At 34.9% G+C, this 19,589-nt stretch overlaps 1 protein-coding gene across 2 annotated transcripts in view; it reads right to left on the bottom strand.

Annotated features, from left to right (window-relative positions):
- The window catches only part of LOC724344 (probable Ras GTPase-activating protein), a 376,738-nt gene extending 357,874 nt beyond the window's left edge, over nt 1-18,864 (bottom strand). Inside the window, exon 1 of one of the 2 annotated variants that reach the window (XM_026439477.1) lies at nt 18,456-18,864. In XM_026439477.1, coding sequence (XP_026295262.1) covers nt 18,456-18,504 — 49 coding nt within the window. In that variant the 5' untranslated portion in view covers nt 18,505-18,864. The remainder of the gene's footprint in view (nt 1-18,455) is intronic. The other variant, XM_026439479.1, reaches the window with a different exon arrangement.
- Between the last annotated feature and the right edge of the window lie 725 nt (nt 18,865-19,589).

Here is a 19,589-nt window from a genome sequence, read left to right as displayed (position 1 = left end):
CGAAACGCGAAAAAGTAGTAGTAGTGGTAGTGGTAGTAGATAAAGAAAGTAGTGACGAGACCTCGTATTCGTTAGCAATAATAATAAGGGTGGCGAGTAACTTTCACAAAGTAACATTCTTTATATGGGAATAAAATAATTATTCCTTATATTTTTCAATTATTATATCACACAATCGCGTTATTAATTTAATCTTGCGAGAATCGATGCTTCCATTAGGTACAAAGGAATAAAATAATTATTCCTTATATTTTCCAATTATTATATCACACAATTGCGTTATTAGTTTAATCTTCCAAGGATCGATGCTTCTATTAAGTACAAAGGAATAAAATAATTATTCCTTATATTTTTCAATTATTATATTAATCAATAAACATATTTTTCAATATTACAATCGCGTTATTAATTTAATCTTGTAAGGATCGATGCTCCTATTAACTTCGATTTCGACTTAGATTATCTTAATAAAATAATAAAATCCACTCTTATATTTATATATTATTTTTCAATTATTATATTGCACAATCGCATTATTAATTTAATCTTGCAAGGATCGATGCTCCCATTAACTTCGATTTCGACTTTATTTTAGGAAAATGAGAGGGGAGGCGGCTCTCGTTACAACATTCCTTCCTTACAAAAAAATAAAATAATTATTCCTTATATTTTTCAATTATTATATTAATCAATAAATATATTTTTCAATATTACAATCGTGTTATTAATTTAATTTTGTAAGGATCGATGCTCCGATTAAGTTCGATTTCGAGTTAGGTTATCTTAGGAAAATGAAAGGGGAGGCGGCTCTCGTTACAACATTCCTTCCTTACGAAGAAATAAAATAATTATTCCTTATATTTTCCAATTCAAAATATTCCAAAATATTCCAAAATATTTTCCAATTATATTACATAATCGTGTTATTAATTTAATCTTGCAAGGATCAATGCTACTATTAACTTCGATTTTGACTTAGGTTAACTTAAGATAATAAAATAATAAAATCCATCGAGCAGACACTCTTACATATTTTTCAATTATTATATCACACAATCGCGTTATTAATTTAATCTTGCAAGGATTGATGCTCCCATTAACTTCGATTTTGACTTAGGTTAACTTAAGATAATAAAATAATAAAATCCATCGAGCAGACACTCTTACATATTTTTCAATCATTATATTACACAATCTTATTAATAATTTAATCTTGCAAGAATCGATGCTCCCATTAAGTTCGATTTCGATTTAGGTTAACTTAAGGAATAAAATAATAAAATCCATCGACACTCTTATATTTATATATTATTTTTCAATTATTATATTGCACAATCGTGTTATTAATTTAATCTTGCAAGGATCGATGTTTCCATTAACTTCGATTTCGACTTAAGTTATCTTAGGAAAATGAGAAGGGTTATAACATTCCTTCCTTACGAAGGAATAAAATAATTATATTTTCCAATTATTATATTAATCAATAAACATATTTTTCAATATTACAGTCGTGTTATTAATTTAATCTTGCAAGGATCGATACTCCTATTAACTTCGATTTTGATTTTATCTTAGGAAAATGAGAGAGGAGGCGGCTCTCGTTACATTTCTTCTTTAAGAAGCAATAAAATAATTATTCCTTATATTTTCCAATTATTATATCACACAATCTTATTAATTTAATCTTGCAAGGATCGATCCATTAAATTCGATTTCGACTTAGGTTATCTTAAGAAATAAAATAATAAAATCCATCGACCAAATACTCTTACATATTTTCCAATCATTATATTACACAATCTTATTAATTTAATCTTGCAAGGATCGATGCTCCCATTAACTTCGATTTCGACTTTATCTTGAATGAAAATGAGAGGGGAGGAGGCTCACGTTACATCGAATCTGTAATTATTATCCTATCCGAAACGAGGCAAGCATGTGCGAAGCGTCGTTGGACGAAATTTCATATCCGGCATCAGCTGGCAGCCCTGGCTATCGCGTGCATGCATTAAGCGGAGTCAAACTGGTTAACCATGATACATATATATACGAAATAGAACAAGTAATTTCGTGTCGAAACGTTCGATTAATTTTCTTCGTTCCCAGCTCGTTAATTAACTTTAACATGCATCCTCCTTCGCCTTCTCGTCCATCTCCGGAGATGCAAAGTATCCTTCGTCGGGGATACAATAAACTCGGATAATTACACGTGCGAGAAGAACAGCGCGTGGAACGGATCGGAGGAGATGTCGCCGATTCTCTGGCGAAAATCTCCCCAAGCGTGGAACGTGACCAATTATCGAGCCTCCCAGTCTCCTCCCTCCGCCTCCTTCGACCCTTTCTATCGCAACGCCGATACGCCTCGCCACCCTTAACGATTTTTTTCTCTACACACGAATCCCGGCGTCACTCCACGGACAACAAATTACGGATCGTTAAGTGATTAAGGGCTTGGGTTGGAAAACTGATATAAAACGAGTTCTTTCTTCGCCCCATCTCACGCTTTTTTAATAGATTATTAAGGGAAAGGAAGTGGAGGAACTGTTTTCTTCATCCTCTTCCCTTTCTTTTTTCTTCTTTCATTTTGAATCTTGGTAATCATTTAGACCTAGAAAAAGATCTAGATTCTAAATCTAGATTCAGATAAGTTAAAGTTCAGATAAAGAGAAGATTTGATTTAGGGATAAAGTGTCCTGGTTTCAAATTGAACCGAGGAAATTATTATATTATTATTGTCATTGTTGTCGAACAATTCATTTTCATTATCTCTCGTTTGAAATTTCGAAAAGAAGAAGAAGAAGATGAGGAGGAGGAGGAGGAGGAAGAAACGATAGAGGAGGAGAGAGATCTCGATTTCATCTCGCGCGCGTTAAGTGTCCCCTTAATTTTTAAACGAGGCAAATGCGGTCTACGTGACCGATTATCGCATCGCCTTGCCTAACAGGTTACCCTCGAGGCGTTCCACGTTTTTCCTCCCTCCCTCCCTCCCTCCCCCTTCCTCGGTATCCTCGCTCGTCCTCTCCCATCACGATTTCCTCCTATCCGTCCGCAATATCTCGTTCCCTCGAGAGAAGCATGAGCAGATGAGCGTTGCACGATAGACGAAAAGAGGAGGCGCGAGCTGTAACGAGGCTGTAAGTGTCGTTACACACACTCGAGGAAAAAATAAATAAACGGATAAAAAAGGAAAGGGGGAAATCTTCTCGTCTGCACGAGATGGTGCAGAGGTTAACGAGATCCTGATATATCCTGATATATCCCGGGATGAGAACAGTGTAAAGTTGAAAGAAAAAGTAAAAAATTTCTTTAAATAATCATTAAAATGCTAATAGAGATTTATTCTTATTCGAATATAATAGATAACTTTGTTTAACTTTGTAATCTTGAAGAAACAAGTGATTTAAAATTGATTTTCGATTATTTTTTGGCAAAAATTATAGATTAGAGAAAGTTTAAACTCGGCCAACTATTTCCATATTCTGCGAATATTTCACTCATCCATGATCCCAGCTCTCTCTCTCGCTCTCTCGCTCTCTCTCTCTCTCTCTCTCTCTCTCTCTCTCTCTTTCTTTCTCTCTCTCTCTGCGTCGAATAATGATAATATTCGGGAAATATCGTGAGTTTTGTCCTTTTTCTTCCAACATGTTTTTGATTCGATCATCGATTTGCATAAGATACCCTCGTAAATCATTAACGAATCGATTATCTGAGATAACTTTGTTTAACTTTGTAATCTTGAAGAAACTTGAAATCTTGAAATGATTTAAAATTTTCGATTTTCGATTATTTTTTGGCAAAAATTATAGATTACAGAAAGTTTAAGCCTCGGCCAACTATTTTCATATTCTGCGAATATTTCACTCATCCACGATTCCAGCTCTCTCTCTCTCTCTCTCTCTTTCTCGAATAACGATAATATTCGGGAAATATCGTTCGATGAGTTTTGTTCTTTTTCTTCCGGCATGAAAATACTTTGATTCGATCGCCGATTTGCATAAGATACCCTCGTAAATCATCAACGAATCGATTATCCGAGATAACTTTGTTTAACTTTGTTTAATCTTGAAGAAACAAGTGATTTAAAATTGATTTTCGATTACTTTTTGGCAAAAATTATAGATTACAGAAAGTTTAAGCTCGGCCAACTATTTTCATATTCTGCGAATATTTCACTCATCCACGATCCGAGCTCTCTCTCTCTCTCTCTCTGCGTCGAATAACGATAATATTCGGGAAATATCGTTCGATGAGTTTTGTCCTTTTTCTTCCGGCATGTTTTCGATTCGATCGCCGATTTCCATAAGATACCCTCGTAAATGTCATCATCAACGAATCGATTATCCGAGATAACTTTGTTTAACTTTGTAATCTTGAAGAAACAAGTGATTTAAAATTGATTTTCAATTATTAAAAATTATTACAGCTTACAGAAAGTTTAAGCTCGGCCAACTATTTTCATATTCTGCGAATATTTCATTCATCCACCTCTGCGTCGAATAACGATAATATTCGAGAAATATCGTTCGATGAGTTTTCTCCTTTTTCTTCCGGCATGTTTTTGATTCGATTTGCATAAGATACCCTGGTAAATCATCGTCGGTTGTTTCGGCCCGAGCGCAGCGTGTACTTCCCCGTAAACGACACGTAATACACGGATAACGGAAACGTGAACAAGTTACTCCTCGTGACTGGATGCTGTCCTTAGTTGCCTGGCCGGCCGATATCGCGAGACCGGATCGCGGACGAAGAACAAGACGAAAACTTTGTTCGTCTTGAGATGTTGGAACGCGATTGGAGGGTAGCTGGGGGGGGGGATGTTTGAAATATCCTTCTCTATCGATCCTCCCCGTGATTCCAGGATCCGAACGGTTTGTAGAAGAGTAGTTGGTCTAGTAGAAGGTATCACGTATAATATTGAGTTCGGTATTATTGCTTATCCAGCGTCATGTGCACGATGCTGTCAACTATTCTTTTGGAATTAAAAATTATAGACATTATAGACACCTCGAGGATTAAATTTATAAATGATGCAAATTTGTACTAGTTTATGTTAAAATTCTTAAAGAAATAAAGTGTGTAAATTTATAGTGGAATTGATTTTCAATTATTTCTTGGAATTAAAAATTATAGATTAAAAGCCCCTCGAAGATCAATTTAAGATTAAATTTATAAGAATAAATGATGCAAATTTATACTAGTTTATATTAAAATTCTTAAAAAAATAAAGTGTGTGAATTTATAGTGGAATTATAGGAATTGATTTTCAATTATTTTTTGGAATTAAAAATTATAAATTAAATAGAATTACAGGCATCTCGAAAATTAATTAAATTTAGAAAAATAAATGATGCAAATTTGTACTAGTTTATATTGAAATTCTTAAAGAAATAAAGCGTTTGAATTTATAGTAGAATTGATTTTCAATTATTTTTTGAAATTAAAAATAGATTAGATAGAATTACAGGTCCTTCGAAGATCAATTAAATTTAGAAAAATAAATAATGCAAATTTGTACTAGTTTATATTATAATTTTTAAAGAACTAAAGTTTATGAATTTATAGTAGAATTGATTTTCAATTATTTTTTGGAATTAAAAATTATAGATTACAGGCTCCTCGAAGATCAATTAATACAAATTTATACTAAAATTCTTAAAGAATTCTTAAAGAAATAAAGTGTGTGAATTTATAGTGGAATTGATTTTCAATTATTTTTTGGAATTAAAAATTATAGATTACAGGCTCTTCGAAGATCAATTAATGCAAATTTATACTAGCTTATACTATACTAAAATTCTTAAAGAATTCTTAAAGAAATAAAGCGTGTGAATTTATAGTGGAATTGATTTTCAATTATTTTTTGGAATTAAAAATTATAGATTACAGGCCCCTCGAAGATTTCAAGATTAAATTTAAATAATGCGAATTTATATTTTTTTGCAATTAAAAATCATAAATTAGATAATCCCCTCGATTAATTCTTAAAGAAATAAATGATGCGAATTTATATTAGAATTGACTTTCAACAAAAGGAGAATCACGCAAATGAACGCAAACAATTGGCAATCAGCTACGAACTCGGATACTAATTGAGGATTAATTAGTACAGATTAAGGGGGTTAAAAATATCTGCTCGACAGTAATTCGTTTCGTTTCGTTTCATTTTTATTTCTATTTTATTTTTTCTACTTCTCTTTCGAACAACAACAGTTCCCTCGCTTGATTGGATAAATTCAATTTCCACGTTCCGTTTCGTGCTTGTCGTATTTCAACATTAAATAAAGATCTCTCCGTTCACGAAACCAACTATTTTTGTATTTTCCTCGTGCAACTTACTTACTTACTTTCTCCCTCTCTCCATCCACGGGGGAAAAAAAGTTTTCGAACGTGGTAAGCAAGATTTTTCTTTCTTCCGATAAAATTCTTCTTTTAATTTTCTTCTTTTAAACTTTTCTTCCGCCCGAATTTAATCCAATTTTTTTAGCCTAAAGAAATGCCAGAATTGTTGTTCTTATCCGAGGGAAGGAGGGGGAAATTTATACTGCAACGTCAATACACTCTTCTCTCCAAGTTAAACGAAAACTCGGAATTCCTGCGGCCCGGTCTCTGTCTGCAGGAAAGTAAAGTCTGCATACCGTAACAATGTTTCAAACACACACATATATATATATATATTCATATATTCGTCAATTTTTCACAGAGACGATTAGGGAAGATCCAACCTTTATAATCTTACTCAAAAATGACGAACTTGTCGTAATTTCGTAAAATTGATACTAAAATTGATACTAAAATTGATACTGATTTTATAATTTCGTAAAATTGATACCAAAAAAGTATACTCAATTGGAAAATAATCCGTTTGACACGGAGCAAGAGTCGTCATAATTTAAAAAAAAAATTTAATAATCGAAGTTACTTTCATAAATTGCTTTAATAATTTATCATTCGAGACGATAACAATAATCGCAATTAATTGTAATGCTAAACGAAATTATACGAAAATCGGATCAACTATAATATAGTTACTAATATAATGAACGTTGCTTAAGCAATAAACTTACTTTTAACTAAGTGGTCACTTTAATAAGTAACTTTATACGAAATATTTAATCAATTATTTTCTCAACCCATAATCGAAAGAACTCATAATCCATGATCCATCACACGTTTTAATCTTGAATGATGGAGGGATTATTTTTTAAATAGTCACCAAACACCTTCCTTGGACTGCATCATCGTCCATCCACGCTCATTCTTTATCGTGCAGAAGCGGCTTCATCCAAGTTTACAAGAAGCATGTTTCCTTTCGCGTTTTCATCGGCCTCCCTCCATGTGCATTACGAATCTTTACGATCCCGTTTCCTCGAAATCAAGAAACCTCTGCATCGTCCGATTGGACCATTTGGATTTCGTGTTTGTCGAGCGAGTTTAATTTCACGGGGGAAACACGATTCTGAACGGAATAATTAGATCGAGCCCTCCGAGTTGTACGCGGAATTCGAGATTTCCGCGAGGCTACTTTTGAATTGGAGACTTTCCAATACGGCCGCTCCGCTCGTAATCTTCGCCTCTAAAAAGCTGTGTCAACGCTCGCCTCGAAAGAGAAAGTGAGACAAATGTTTGAACGCAAGACGATGATACGCGGCATAATGGGATTCCTGTGGAAAGCATTCCGGTGAAGATATTTGTGAAATAGCTTTTTTTATTTTCGAAGTGGAGTCGAAACCCTGACTTATCTTCCGATAATTGACGATTGATTTAATCGTACGTGTTTATTGCAATCTAGGTTTATATATTATTTAATTACAACAAATTAACATTTAATTTATAAGCTGCATTTTTCATCTCCAAGATTGAGATTTATTCAACATGTTTATCGTTTATAATCGAGTCGATGTTATCTCAAAATATGATAGATCCTTTTGCTGATTTTATTGTTCGGTATAAAATTTCTCCTTTCGATTGGCAAGGATCTCTGTTCTTCAAGATTTTTCTTTCTAAAAATTGATGGAGAAAGGACCGAAGATCCTATCGTCGGATAGGAGAAAAGTTTGATAAGCTTCGAAATTTCCACACGCAGCAATGGAGAAAGTTTAAAAATAAAATTATTTTTTTCTTTTTCTTTAACAAGACTTTCTTATTTTCTTATCCATCTTCAAAAATTTTCTTATTTATGAAAATGGAAATACGAAATATAAGATAAAATTGAATTCTTTTCATTTACCGTTCCAAGTTCTTCTGAAAATGAATCGGAATATTACGTAAAGGAAAATCGTCGGCTTGGTTGAGAAATCAACCTCACCGTGAAATCGTGCAAAAAACGAAGGTTGAACACGCGAGTCAATATCGTACGAGGACGCAAAAAAAGGATGCATGGATGATCGCTGCAAAACCTGCGTCGATCGATCTATCGTTATCCTCCGTTTACGACCATAAAGATTTTTCATTCAACGTACTTCCGCATTACTCACGTGCACAATTCACGAACAGGAGCAATATTAACAAATATATAATTTTAATAATGATATATTTAACACATATAAATTATAATAATATATAATTTCTTTTTATTATTAATAATAATAATATATAATTTTTCGAATAACATTTTATCGATATAAATTAATCGTTACGATGCGAGTACTCTTACTTATTTACATTTTAATTAAAAATATATGCGATTAAACGACACTAAACGTGATATCGATTAATTGCATTGCAGAGTTACGCATCGTATCGTGATGCAAAGTTCGTGTCTTTTAAATCGTTCGTAATTACGATTAATTAACGAGTAGAAATTTAACCGATTCGTATTTGAATTTGCCTAGAATTTTATTAATTCTCTAAATAAAGATTGGTAAAAAAATCCGAGTTTTGCAAATGTAATCAGAGACTGGTATCACTAGCAGAGTTCTTCCGTTGCTTTTAAATCGTGACACTCGTTAATTCGTTCGTAATTATGATTAGTCAATGAGTAGAAATTTAACCGATTCGTATTTAAATCCGCATAGAATTTTATTAATTCTCTAAATAAAGATTGATAAAAAAATCCGAGTTTTGCAAACGTAATCAGAGGCTGGTACCACCAGCAGAATTCGTGTCTTTTAAACTCGTTACGTTCGTGATTACGATTAATTAACGAGTAGAAATTTAACCGATTCGTATTTGAATCCGCGTAGAATTTTATTAATTCTCTAAATAACGATTGATAAAAAAATCTGAGTTTTACAAACGTAATCAGAGGCTAGTACCATCAGCAGAGTTCTTCTGTTGCTTTTAAATCGTGACACTCGTTACGTTCGTAACGATTAGTCAATGAGTAGAAATTTAACCGATTTGAATCCGCGTAGAATTTTATTAATTCTCTAAATATCGATCGATAAAAAAATCCGAGTTTCGGAAAACGTAATCAGAGGCTGATACCACCAACAGAATTCGTGTCTTTTAAACTCGTTACGTTCGTGATTACGATTAATTAACGAGTAGAAATTTAACCGATTCGTATTTGAATCCGCGTAGAATTTTATTAATTCTCTAAATAACGATTGATAAAAAAATCTGAGTTTTGCAAATGTAATCAGAGGCTAGTACCATCAGCAGAGTTCGTGTCTTTTAAATCGTGACACTCATTACGTTTGTAATTACAATTAATTAACGAGTAGAAATTTAACCGATTTGAATCCGCGTAGAATTTTATTAATTCTCTAAATATCGATCGATAAAAAAATCCGAGTTTCGGAAAACGTAATCAGAGGCTGATACCACCAACAGAATTCGTGTCTTTTAAACTCGTTACGTTCGTGATTACGATTAATTAACGAGTAGAAATTTAACCGATTCGTATTTGAATCCGCGTAGAATTTTATTAATTCTCTAAATAACGATCGATAAAAAAATCCGAGTTTTGTAAACGTAATCAGAGGCTAGTACCATCAGCAGAGTTCGTGTCTTTTAAATCGTGATACTCATTACGTTTGTAATTACAATTAATTAACGAATAGAAATTTAACCGATTTAAATCCGCGTAGAATTTTATTAATTCTCTAAATATCGATCGATAAAAAAATCCGAGTTTCGGAAAACGTAATCAGAGGCTGATACCACCAACAGAATTCGTGTCTTTTAAACTCGTTACGTTCGTGATTACGATTAATTAACGAGTAGAAATTTAACCGATTCGTATTTGAATCCGCGTAGAATTTTATTAATTCTCTAAATAACGATCGATAAAAAAATCCGAGTTTTGTAAACGTAATCATAGGCTAGTACCATCAGCAGAGTTCGTGTCTTTTAAATCGTGATACTCATTACGTTTGTAATTACAATTAATTAACGAATAGAAATTTAACCGATTTAAATCCGCGTAGAATTTTATTAATTCTCTAAATAACGATCGATAAAGAAATCCAAGTTTCGGAAAACGTATCAAATCAAAGTTTTTGCAAACGTAATCAGAGGCTGGTACCACCAGCAGAGTTCATTGTACGCGGACGGCGGCGCATACGACGTGACTTCCGTTTGCTCCTTTGTAGATACATCAGAGGCAACGTTGATGAAATAGCGGAGGAAGGGGTTGGAGATAACGTCAGAAATTTCCGAAGTCGGGGCCATTGTGGGACCATCCCTCCTCCCCTCGCTCAAAAATCTCTTTCGCTCCCCTCCCCTCTCAATCGAGGCTGGCGCATCGAAGATGCGCGAAGATCGAAGATCGAGTGACTTTCGAACGCCATCCATCGGTCTCCGCGTGCAACTTCGCTCGATGAAAAATCGAGATGGAATTTTAAATTCCGATGCTCCCGATGTTACGTAAATGAGTTGTAATCTCCAATAATTTCCATATTAAATTTAGCATCCAATGACGCGAATGAATTAACGCATCGAACGAACGTAAAAATATATATACGCACATTTCTCTTCTACCGGTAAAAAATAATCGCTTAATTCCTTTTCTCCTTTCTTCGTAAATTTTCCCGAACCGAGCGCGTTCCAAAAATACCATTTTAAAGCGTTGAAAGTTTCTTTGTAATTAAATATCGCGATAACTCGATTTATACGTGGAAAGAATCGAAAAATATTTTACAGCTACCGTTCCGAAACGGAAAACGGATAAAAACAGCGCAGTGGATAGGTGGGTTTTATCGGATCCATGGACATCCTGGAATCGTAACGCGAAGGCGATCGAAACAAACACGCCCACGAGCCGTTCGAAAACCGGAAGACATCGGCGGCTATCTTTGGATTTCGCTGTTAGGAATTACGTGTTTGGCCGCGCTCTACGTTACGACCCGTCGTGGTGGTGGTAGCAGTCGTATCGATCCCGATTGTTGATCTACGCGATGTGCCGTGCCAACGTGTTAACTGGGATGCCGGCCTGAATTGTTCGCAGCGCGAACTTTATCTTCGAACGCGAGCCAAGAAGGCAATTAATTTCAATGTTTACCGACAGAGCTCCGCAGTCCGGAAATTTATACGTCTCGAGAATGTTAGAGATATTCTTCCTATCCTATGAGAAACAGATTCCAAATAATGTTTCTTGAATCCTTTTATTTCGAAAATAGGAGGAAATATTATAAAAGGCATTGAACACTGTGTTTATGAAAAATTTCAATAAATAATCTCTTAAATTTAAGCCTCATTTTTTTTAATCGTTCAAAAGAAAAAAAAGCATTCCACTTTAAACATCAATTTCAATAACAAATATAAATGATTTGATCCGAGAAAATATCAACACATTCAAATCTAAGGCGGGAAAATTAAATATTGGAGAATAAACTCGATCGATTTGACTTGCGAATGATATAAATATATTCCTCGAGATTGTTTATAGACTTAATTGACAGTTTCTGCTCATTAAATTCTTTCTAATGGATCATCGATAACGATAACAACTTTCTATTCGACGTGTCTTATTTATTACATTGGAACGATCGTTCACATAATTTTAAAAGGGAAATTTTGGAAAAAAATTTTCTCTCGTATCAAGCGCTTTTGTATTAGTCGTAAACACCTTTTTATTATTACTCGAGCGATAACGATATGAAACGAGTCGATGAGCAAATAGAACCGTGTCAACTTCGAACTATGCACCCCGGTATGCGATATTCTTATCTCCACGCGGCACAATTCGATCGCGTTTGGCCAATTAAACCGGTATAAAACGAGTTTGCGAGATCGATCGTGAAAGTGGCTCGAATAGACCGATCTATAACGGTTGCATACACCTGCAACCAATTTCCCTGCTACCAATTTCTGTCCGTGTTATCAAAATCGTGGCCCGTGTAACCGACACGCTACGATCGATACATTACTACGCCGAGCGAAAAATGGAGGGAACAGGCGGCCAAGAAATTCTGGATAATTGATTAACACGCCGATATATCCGGGAAAATTTATCTCCCATCCAACGCGATAACCCGTCGTGACGATAATTTCAATATCGCAACGTTGGGGGTTTAAAAGTTATATTTATTAATTTGGATTATTTTTATTAAAAAAAAAAAAGAATCATCGAATGAAATAAGGTTTATATTCTTGTTGCTCTACTCGATAACTTACTTACCGATTTATAATTTAAATTTTGCTTAAAATTAGAAATGTTGGATATTAAACAGGCGAGAACGAAAAACGATTTATTTATTTGAAGAATGACGATGAAAGGATTCTTTCCGATTGAAAAAAGAAAAAATAATCGAAGAATTCGAGAATATTTCCCGGTGATCGAGCCTTCAAAATTCTCAAAGTCGACAGTTCCTGCGAAATTACGAACGCGTTCCACGTCGTTCCATTCTTTAAAAATTTATTAATTTGAATTATTTTTATTAGTAGAAAAAAAAAAGAATCATCGAATGAAATAAGGTTTATATTCTTGTTGCTCAACTCGATCGATAACTTACTTACCGATTTATAATTTAAATTTTGCTTAAAATTACGAACGCGTTCCACGTCGTTCCATTCTTTAAAAATTTATTAATTTGAATTATTTTTATTAGTAGAAAAAAAAAAGAATCATCGAATGAAACAAAATATATTCTTGTTGCTCTACTCGATCGATAACTTACTTACCGATTTATAATTTAAATTTTGCTTAAAATTAGGAATGTTGGATATTAAACAGAACCGGGAAACGATTTATTTATCATTTGAAGAATGACGGATGAAAGGATTCTTTCCGGTTGAAAAAAATAATCGAAGAATTCGAGAATATTTCCCTGCGCGATCGAGCCTTCAAAATTCTCAAAGTCGACAGTTCCTGCGAAATTACGAACGCGTTCCACGTCGTTCCATTCTTTAAAAATTTGTATTCAAACCGATCCAGCCGTCCAGAATTTTTAATTCCGCCGCAACAATTCAACGCGGTGTAAAGACAAAAAGAGAAAGGCAAAGAGGAGATAAGAGGAAGAGAAGAAGAAAAAAAAAAAAGGAGAGAAAAGAAAGAGAAAACAACTCCTGCGCCGTCGTCGAGGCACACAAAGGGCAAATGGAAGCGAAAAGGAGAGGAGCATTCCGAATGAATCCAACTCTAAAATTAATCGAGCGGTTGCGTAACGCGAAAAGTAAACAAACGAATTGCAATGCGCTCGCGCATAACAATAACCCGCCCACGCCTCGGATGAATACGGAGAGCGCGAGATAATTCACGCTGCAACTTCGTTATCCTATTAAATAACGTAACACTGGCTATCTGTGTCACGGCATGGGCGCGATTCTTTCTTTTCGTCGTTTCGACCGATATCCGTATGACACAGATACACGTATTTCGTCCACATCGCGCGGGTGCGTGACTTTTGACTAAATCGGTGAAACGGTCATTTAATACGAAAAACCGGTACCCGTAAATATATGTATTTTGTCAACCGACCGGTCAGGATTATCCAGTTTTTACTATTTTACATTATACTTATTTACTCCACGCTTTTCCCTCATTTCTCGTTTCGTTTATCGCGAGGTTGTTGTACACGGTAATAATATCGATGTATACACCCGTGGGTCGACAGTTTCGTGGCTCGCCGAAACGAAAATATCGATCGAGGCTTGTTTATTTACTTTGCTGGAGTTGGACGAAACGAGGTGAAGCGAGAGAGAGAGAGAGATAGAGAAAGAGACGACGGTGTGACCGATATTTTTCTACGTCAATTTTAAGCTTGCCCTTAAACCAACATTTCCCCGACATATAATCATCGTTTCAGATCGATCTCGTCTACGAGTAATTCTTTTCGGATTTTCGAGAAGCTCGTACGGAATTTTAGAAGAATTGGTAAGAATGCGTGGGAAGTTATTTTTGCGATTAGGAACGAGAGAGAGAGAGAAAGAGAGAGCAAGAATTTCTGGAATTCGTTTGTAACTATAGAAAGGCGCGCGTAATGTATACATACGATCGAGAATGAAAAACCAGAAAAACCAGAATCGATTCGATTCGTAAAAAAAGTGATGTAGATTATTTAAAAAAGTCGGAGAACACGTGTCGTTCAAATTCTCTTCTGGACAGACGATCGATACTTATCCTAAAGTATTACTCCATCAAGTAGAAGAAAAAAAGAAAAACTTTTATCCAAATCGACTCTCGTTTGAAAATTATAGAATGAAGCTCTTCTTTTTATTCCACTTCTATCCAAATCTAACGAAAAAAAAAAGCAAAGAAAACTTTATCCGAAATTCGCTCGATTTCGCAAGGAGGAGAAGGAGGAGGAGAAGGAAAGAGGGGAATCTGTATCCGAGCCGTGAACCCGGGTTCAAGCGTTTACGATCGCGCTTACAGCTGGCGATATCGTTTACTAGGAACACCGATGCAATTACACAATGAAGTAGTAACGGCAATAGCCGCGATAAACCTGGCCGAGGCGCGTGTATGCATGCGAACTTCGGACGTGTCGGGTAAAACGGGGTATGGAAATGCTTGTAAATCGTGCAATAAATCAATTATTTATATTTGAGCCGGCCGAGGAGAGCGTAACGGGTCGGGATCGTGTAGGAGTTAAAGGGAAACGTGACTCGAGGCAAGGCGTACTTGAACGCTCGGCGCGTTATGGCGCGGCCGATTAAATCGATCCCGGTCATTTAAGATCATCGTTCCAAGCTCGGCGTCTTCCCATCCCCCGGATGGATTAACGCGATCCCGGCGCGGCGCCAGGGACGAGGCAAAAAATGATACGACGCGGTCTGGACAGCCATTTGTACATCATTTGTACAAACTCTTCTTTTTCTTAATTAAGAGTGTGGTATAAATCAGATAGATTTGTGCCAATTATAGTTGAATCAACCTCGTTTCAATATTTTTTAAATAAACAAATCTAAAAAATTAAATGTAACGTTAGTTTGTCAAACTAAATTTTTATAAATTATTTTTTAAAATCAATATTAGATGTGTGAATTACAAGAGTTGATCTTTTAAATCAAATATATATATTTAATGCTTCTAACGAGATTTAATTCCTCAAATAATACTAATAAAATGATTTAATAATTTTTTACTTATTTGAAATTTAATTAATCTAATAGTATTTATTTATAATGTTATCGTATATAACTTACGAGGATATATTCTCGCGTTTCAACGAAAGATGAGAGAATGAAGTTGCATTCCTTTGATTATAAATATGATCTATACGATCAATGGACAGAATTATCGAAATAGATCTCCATAGCAGCTATGAAAGGAAAGGAGGATAACGAAAGTTTGAATAATTTGTACGAGAGTCGAAGAGAAATAAGAAAGAAAAGAACTGCGTGAATATTTCTTTCCACTCGGGTTTACGAGAATTTGTGCTTCGTCCACAATTTGGAAGCACAATGGAAGCACGTTGCATAACCGCGTCGTATACTTTTCCAACATGTACGCGACAGGCTGACAATTCCCCGTGATTTCTACCGTGATTTATCTAGATTCGAAGCGGTGACATAACAGAAACAACCTGCATGGACAAAAACGTTGTCTATTATTTTGCAGAAATAAAATACGAGCATTCTGAGAGGAAAGTGAAAGAACGATACGTTAGCAGACGAAAGAAAAACCGATCCTGATCTTCGTTTCGAGATAATTCGAATTGAACAAATTGCGGCCATAAAAAAAAAAGAAAACTGGTTCCGTTCATTTAACTTTGTTTCTTCTTTTTGCTGATCGAGTAGATAATATCGAAAGATGGCCGTCTCGTTTTTAAGATTTAAGGTTAGAATTAATGATGGACGATTCGTGAGATTTCGAACAGAAACTTATGAATTTTTGATAAATTTTTAATAAAATGAAATTGAAAGATAAGATTGATTCGATCGAAACATTTTACAACTCGCGATGGAAGCAAGACCGTTGTCGAGATGACGAAAATCACGTCGATACGTTCGAATACGTTCGAACGTTGGGAATGGCGCAAGGTGAAATTGCCTGCCGCTTCTTCATTGTTGGTTCCGTCCTCGAGACGGAAAAAAGTAAGAGGAACCGGATAAAGGGCAAAGGTGGACGGCGAGAACGAGACACGCTCGCGCAAATACGTGTACGAATTCGCGAGTACAAGGAACGTCCATTCCCTGCTCGGCCAAAGACAAAAGGGAAGAGACTTGGGACGAAGGCCGCCAAATAGGTATGTTTTCATTTCGATGCAAATGGAAAAGAAGTCGAGTGGGAGAAGGGGAAAGAAGGGAAAAGAAAAAAGAAAAAAAGAGGAGACCGGCCTCTCTCGATGCGTTTCAAGTCTCTGAAAGGTCGAGAGAACGACGAAAATCGAAGGGAAAAATCGATGGCGAAAATACAATCGGTGATAATCGATGCCACGCAATAACTGGCTGTACGCAATAATCGTTTTCTTCTATCTCGCAATGAATACGCGCGTTCGTTCGTTACGAATGGAAATTCGTCAAGGTACTCGAAATATTCGCGTTAATTTAAAATTTTTGTTTGCAATCGAAACGTTTGTTTTTAACATAAGGCGTCGAGAAGAACGAATTTCTGATAAAGAAACTTGAATTTGAATAATTTTCGATGGACAGAGATTCTTAATTAAAAATCTGTGTTTATAAACAATCATTACTTGATATTTTTGGAAATCAGGAATTTACGGATGGAAAGGAATAATTATTATATATATTTAATAATTTGATTGAAAAATTCATTTTCAATGAGAGAAAACAAAAAAAGAAAATAAACAAGCGAGGTGAACGTTTAAACGTTACACCGATGAATCATTGATGAAACAGGACCTCCTAATTATTTCAAGCAGCTTATAACGAACAATCGTTCCACCACAGACATTCGAGTGGTCTCACGATGCCGTTCGATTTATCGTGTCTAACGCGATACGTGTTCATCACGTGTGTTCGAATGTCAACAATTTCGGCTTCGTTGGGAAATATCGTGTCGGGCAGGAAAATGAATTTTGTCACGAAACGAAGACGTCTTGTCGAAGACGTAAAAGTCAAACATTGCATCATCGTATGAAAATTGACGAGGAAAAGAAAAAAATATCGTCAAATTTAACGATGTTTGTGCTAAAGAATACTATAAAGCGAGTTTTCTCATTTTTCCTATCATTTCCAACAAATCTTGTTTCTCTTATTCATATAGAAAAAATAATTATGTACGTAACAGTTTGGGAAAGCGTACAATATTCGTAGAGAAAAGTGAAAATGTAAACATAAAAATGTGCGCACGGCATATTTTATATCGAGTTTCAAAATATTTTACAAATTTTTTGTAAAAAAAAAGGAAAGAAACGTATAGAAAAAAATTATGGTAACGTGTGTCTATTCCACGAAATTTGTAAAGAAATCTTTCTGCAATCTCGAAACGTAAAGAAAGTTTAAACAAGTTTACTTCCTTTTATCCTTACTTTACTTTACCCTGTGACCTAGAAATGGGCGTTGGAATATTACGTAACTCGGCACACTTGCTAGTAGCAACGGTATTTTAATCGAAATAAGAAAATGGAACGATCCATTTTGTAAAGGAGAAATGATAAATGCGCAAATAAATGTTATTCTAAATTAAGAGCTTAAACGATTGGTAAGTCAAACAAATGCTAATACAAAAGAAACATTCTTCGCTTGCGAAGGAGAAAAAAAAACCGTTCTTCGTCTGTCAACTTTGTTTATTGAAAGATAAACGCGGAGAGACTATCATGAAATACAGCGTACGATATTCTTGGGAACTGAGAGTTTCTGTATGACTGAACGATGACAGACTCCCACTACACTTGTTGTTATGCAACGAAGCGTGTGGACCCGGCTGAGTGCCGGCTAGCGAAATGAGCGAAATAGCGTTCTCGTGGCGCAGAGCGCACGTGCATCTGGAAGGTTCACTGTACCACACACTTTTGTACACAACCGTACATAACCTCCCTCCTCGTTTCGTTTAATTTTATCTTTTTTTGCCCTATTGTTTACCAGGAAATATCTCACGAAATATCGTGTATACGAAAGATTACGTTTGAAATAGTGAGAGAAATAGATAAAGAAATCGTACTCACCACAAACGTTCAGCCAACCCTCGACGCGACAAGGATACTCCAGTTTCATCGTAGATGAATCGTTGCAGCTGAACACCGAGTACCAAAAATGTATCACACAAGTACACAGGTCACATAAGAAAATGAATGGAACAGCCCGTAGTCAGAACGTATTATCACTGTTAAACAATATCCGCGACACACATTCTTCCGTGCATTGACGCAACGCGACGCGAGACGAACCGGCGTAGTTTTGAATCCAGCACGGAAAACGCGCGCAGACGGAGCGATACACGAAATCACGGGGAAAGTAAACGCAAAAATGTCGAAGTGTCGTTCCTTCGAGCGCGAGCGTACACACTGGTGTTGCGCGCGCAAATCGTCGACACGAACCATATACACCGGCGAACAAATCCGAACTAACTGAACAAACCCTCTCACGTCCTCGTTGAGCCGATCTTCTTTCTCTTTCTCTCTCGCGTGGCGTTGTCGCCATCCCCTCTCGCTTTCAGGTGGTGCGCTTATCCTGCATATTTCTTCTATATAATTAAATAAATTGTTTTAATGATATAAATTATGAATTTTTCAGAAACAATGAATTCATTATACGCCTACAATAAATATGAATAGTCTGAATATAGGTTTTGAAATGATATTCGATAATCAAAATAAGATTCGATTTTCGAGATAAATTGATATTTGGTAATTCGATATATATCGAAAATACAAAGCAAAGAATCGATCTATTTACTTAATCTATTTACTTAATTAATAAGTTATGAATTCAATAAAATTATATTTCGTATAAAATAATTTTTTTATATAATTTTATAATTTTATTTTTATTATACATAATAAATATAAATATAAGTAATATTATATTTTTATAATATATTTCTTTATACAATTTCTATTGTAATATTTTATTTGTCTATTTTTAAAATTTTTATTGTCAAATATTATCCATATTAAGTCGTAAAAGATCGTTTCTTATTTATAACATTTTTCAAATAAAATTTTATACAATTTATTTTTTTGAAACGATTAATTAATTGAATTTTTTTAAATAAATAAAATAATTTATTACATTAAATACTTATATTAATAATCACAATCTAATATCATCGATTTGAACAGAGAAACATTACTATAGAT

The sequence above is a fragment of the Apis mellifera genome, linkage group LG3 (genome assembly GCF_003254395.2).
Source record: "Apis mellifera strain DH4 linkage group LG3, Amel_HAv3.1, whole genome shotgun sequence".
Classification (NCBI taxonomy): domain Eukaryota; kingdom Metazoa; phylum Arthropoda; class Insecta; order Hymenoptera; family Apidae; genus Apis; species Apis mellifera.
Note: the sequence above shows the minus strand (reverse complement) of the source record. Positions and strands in the feature narration are given on the sequence as shown.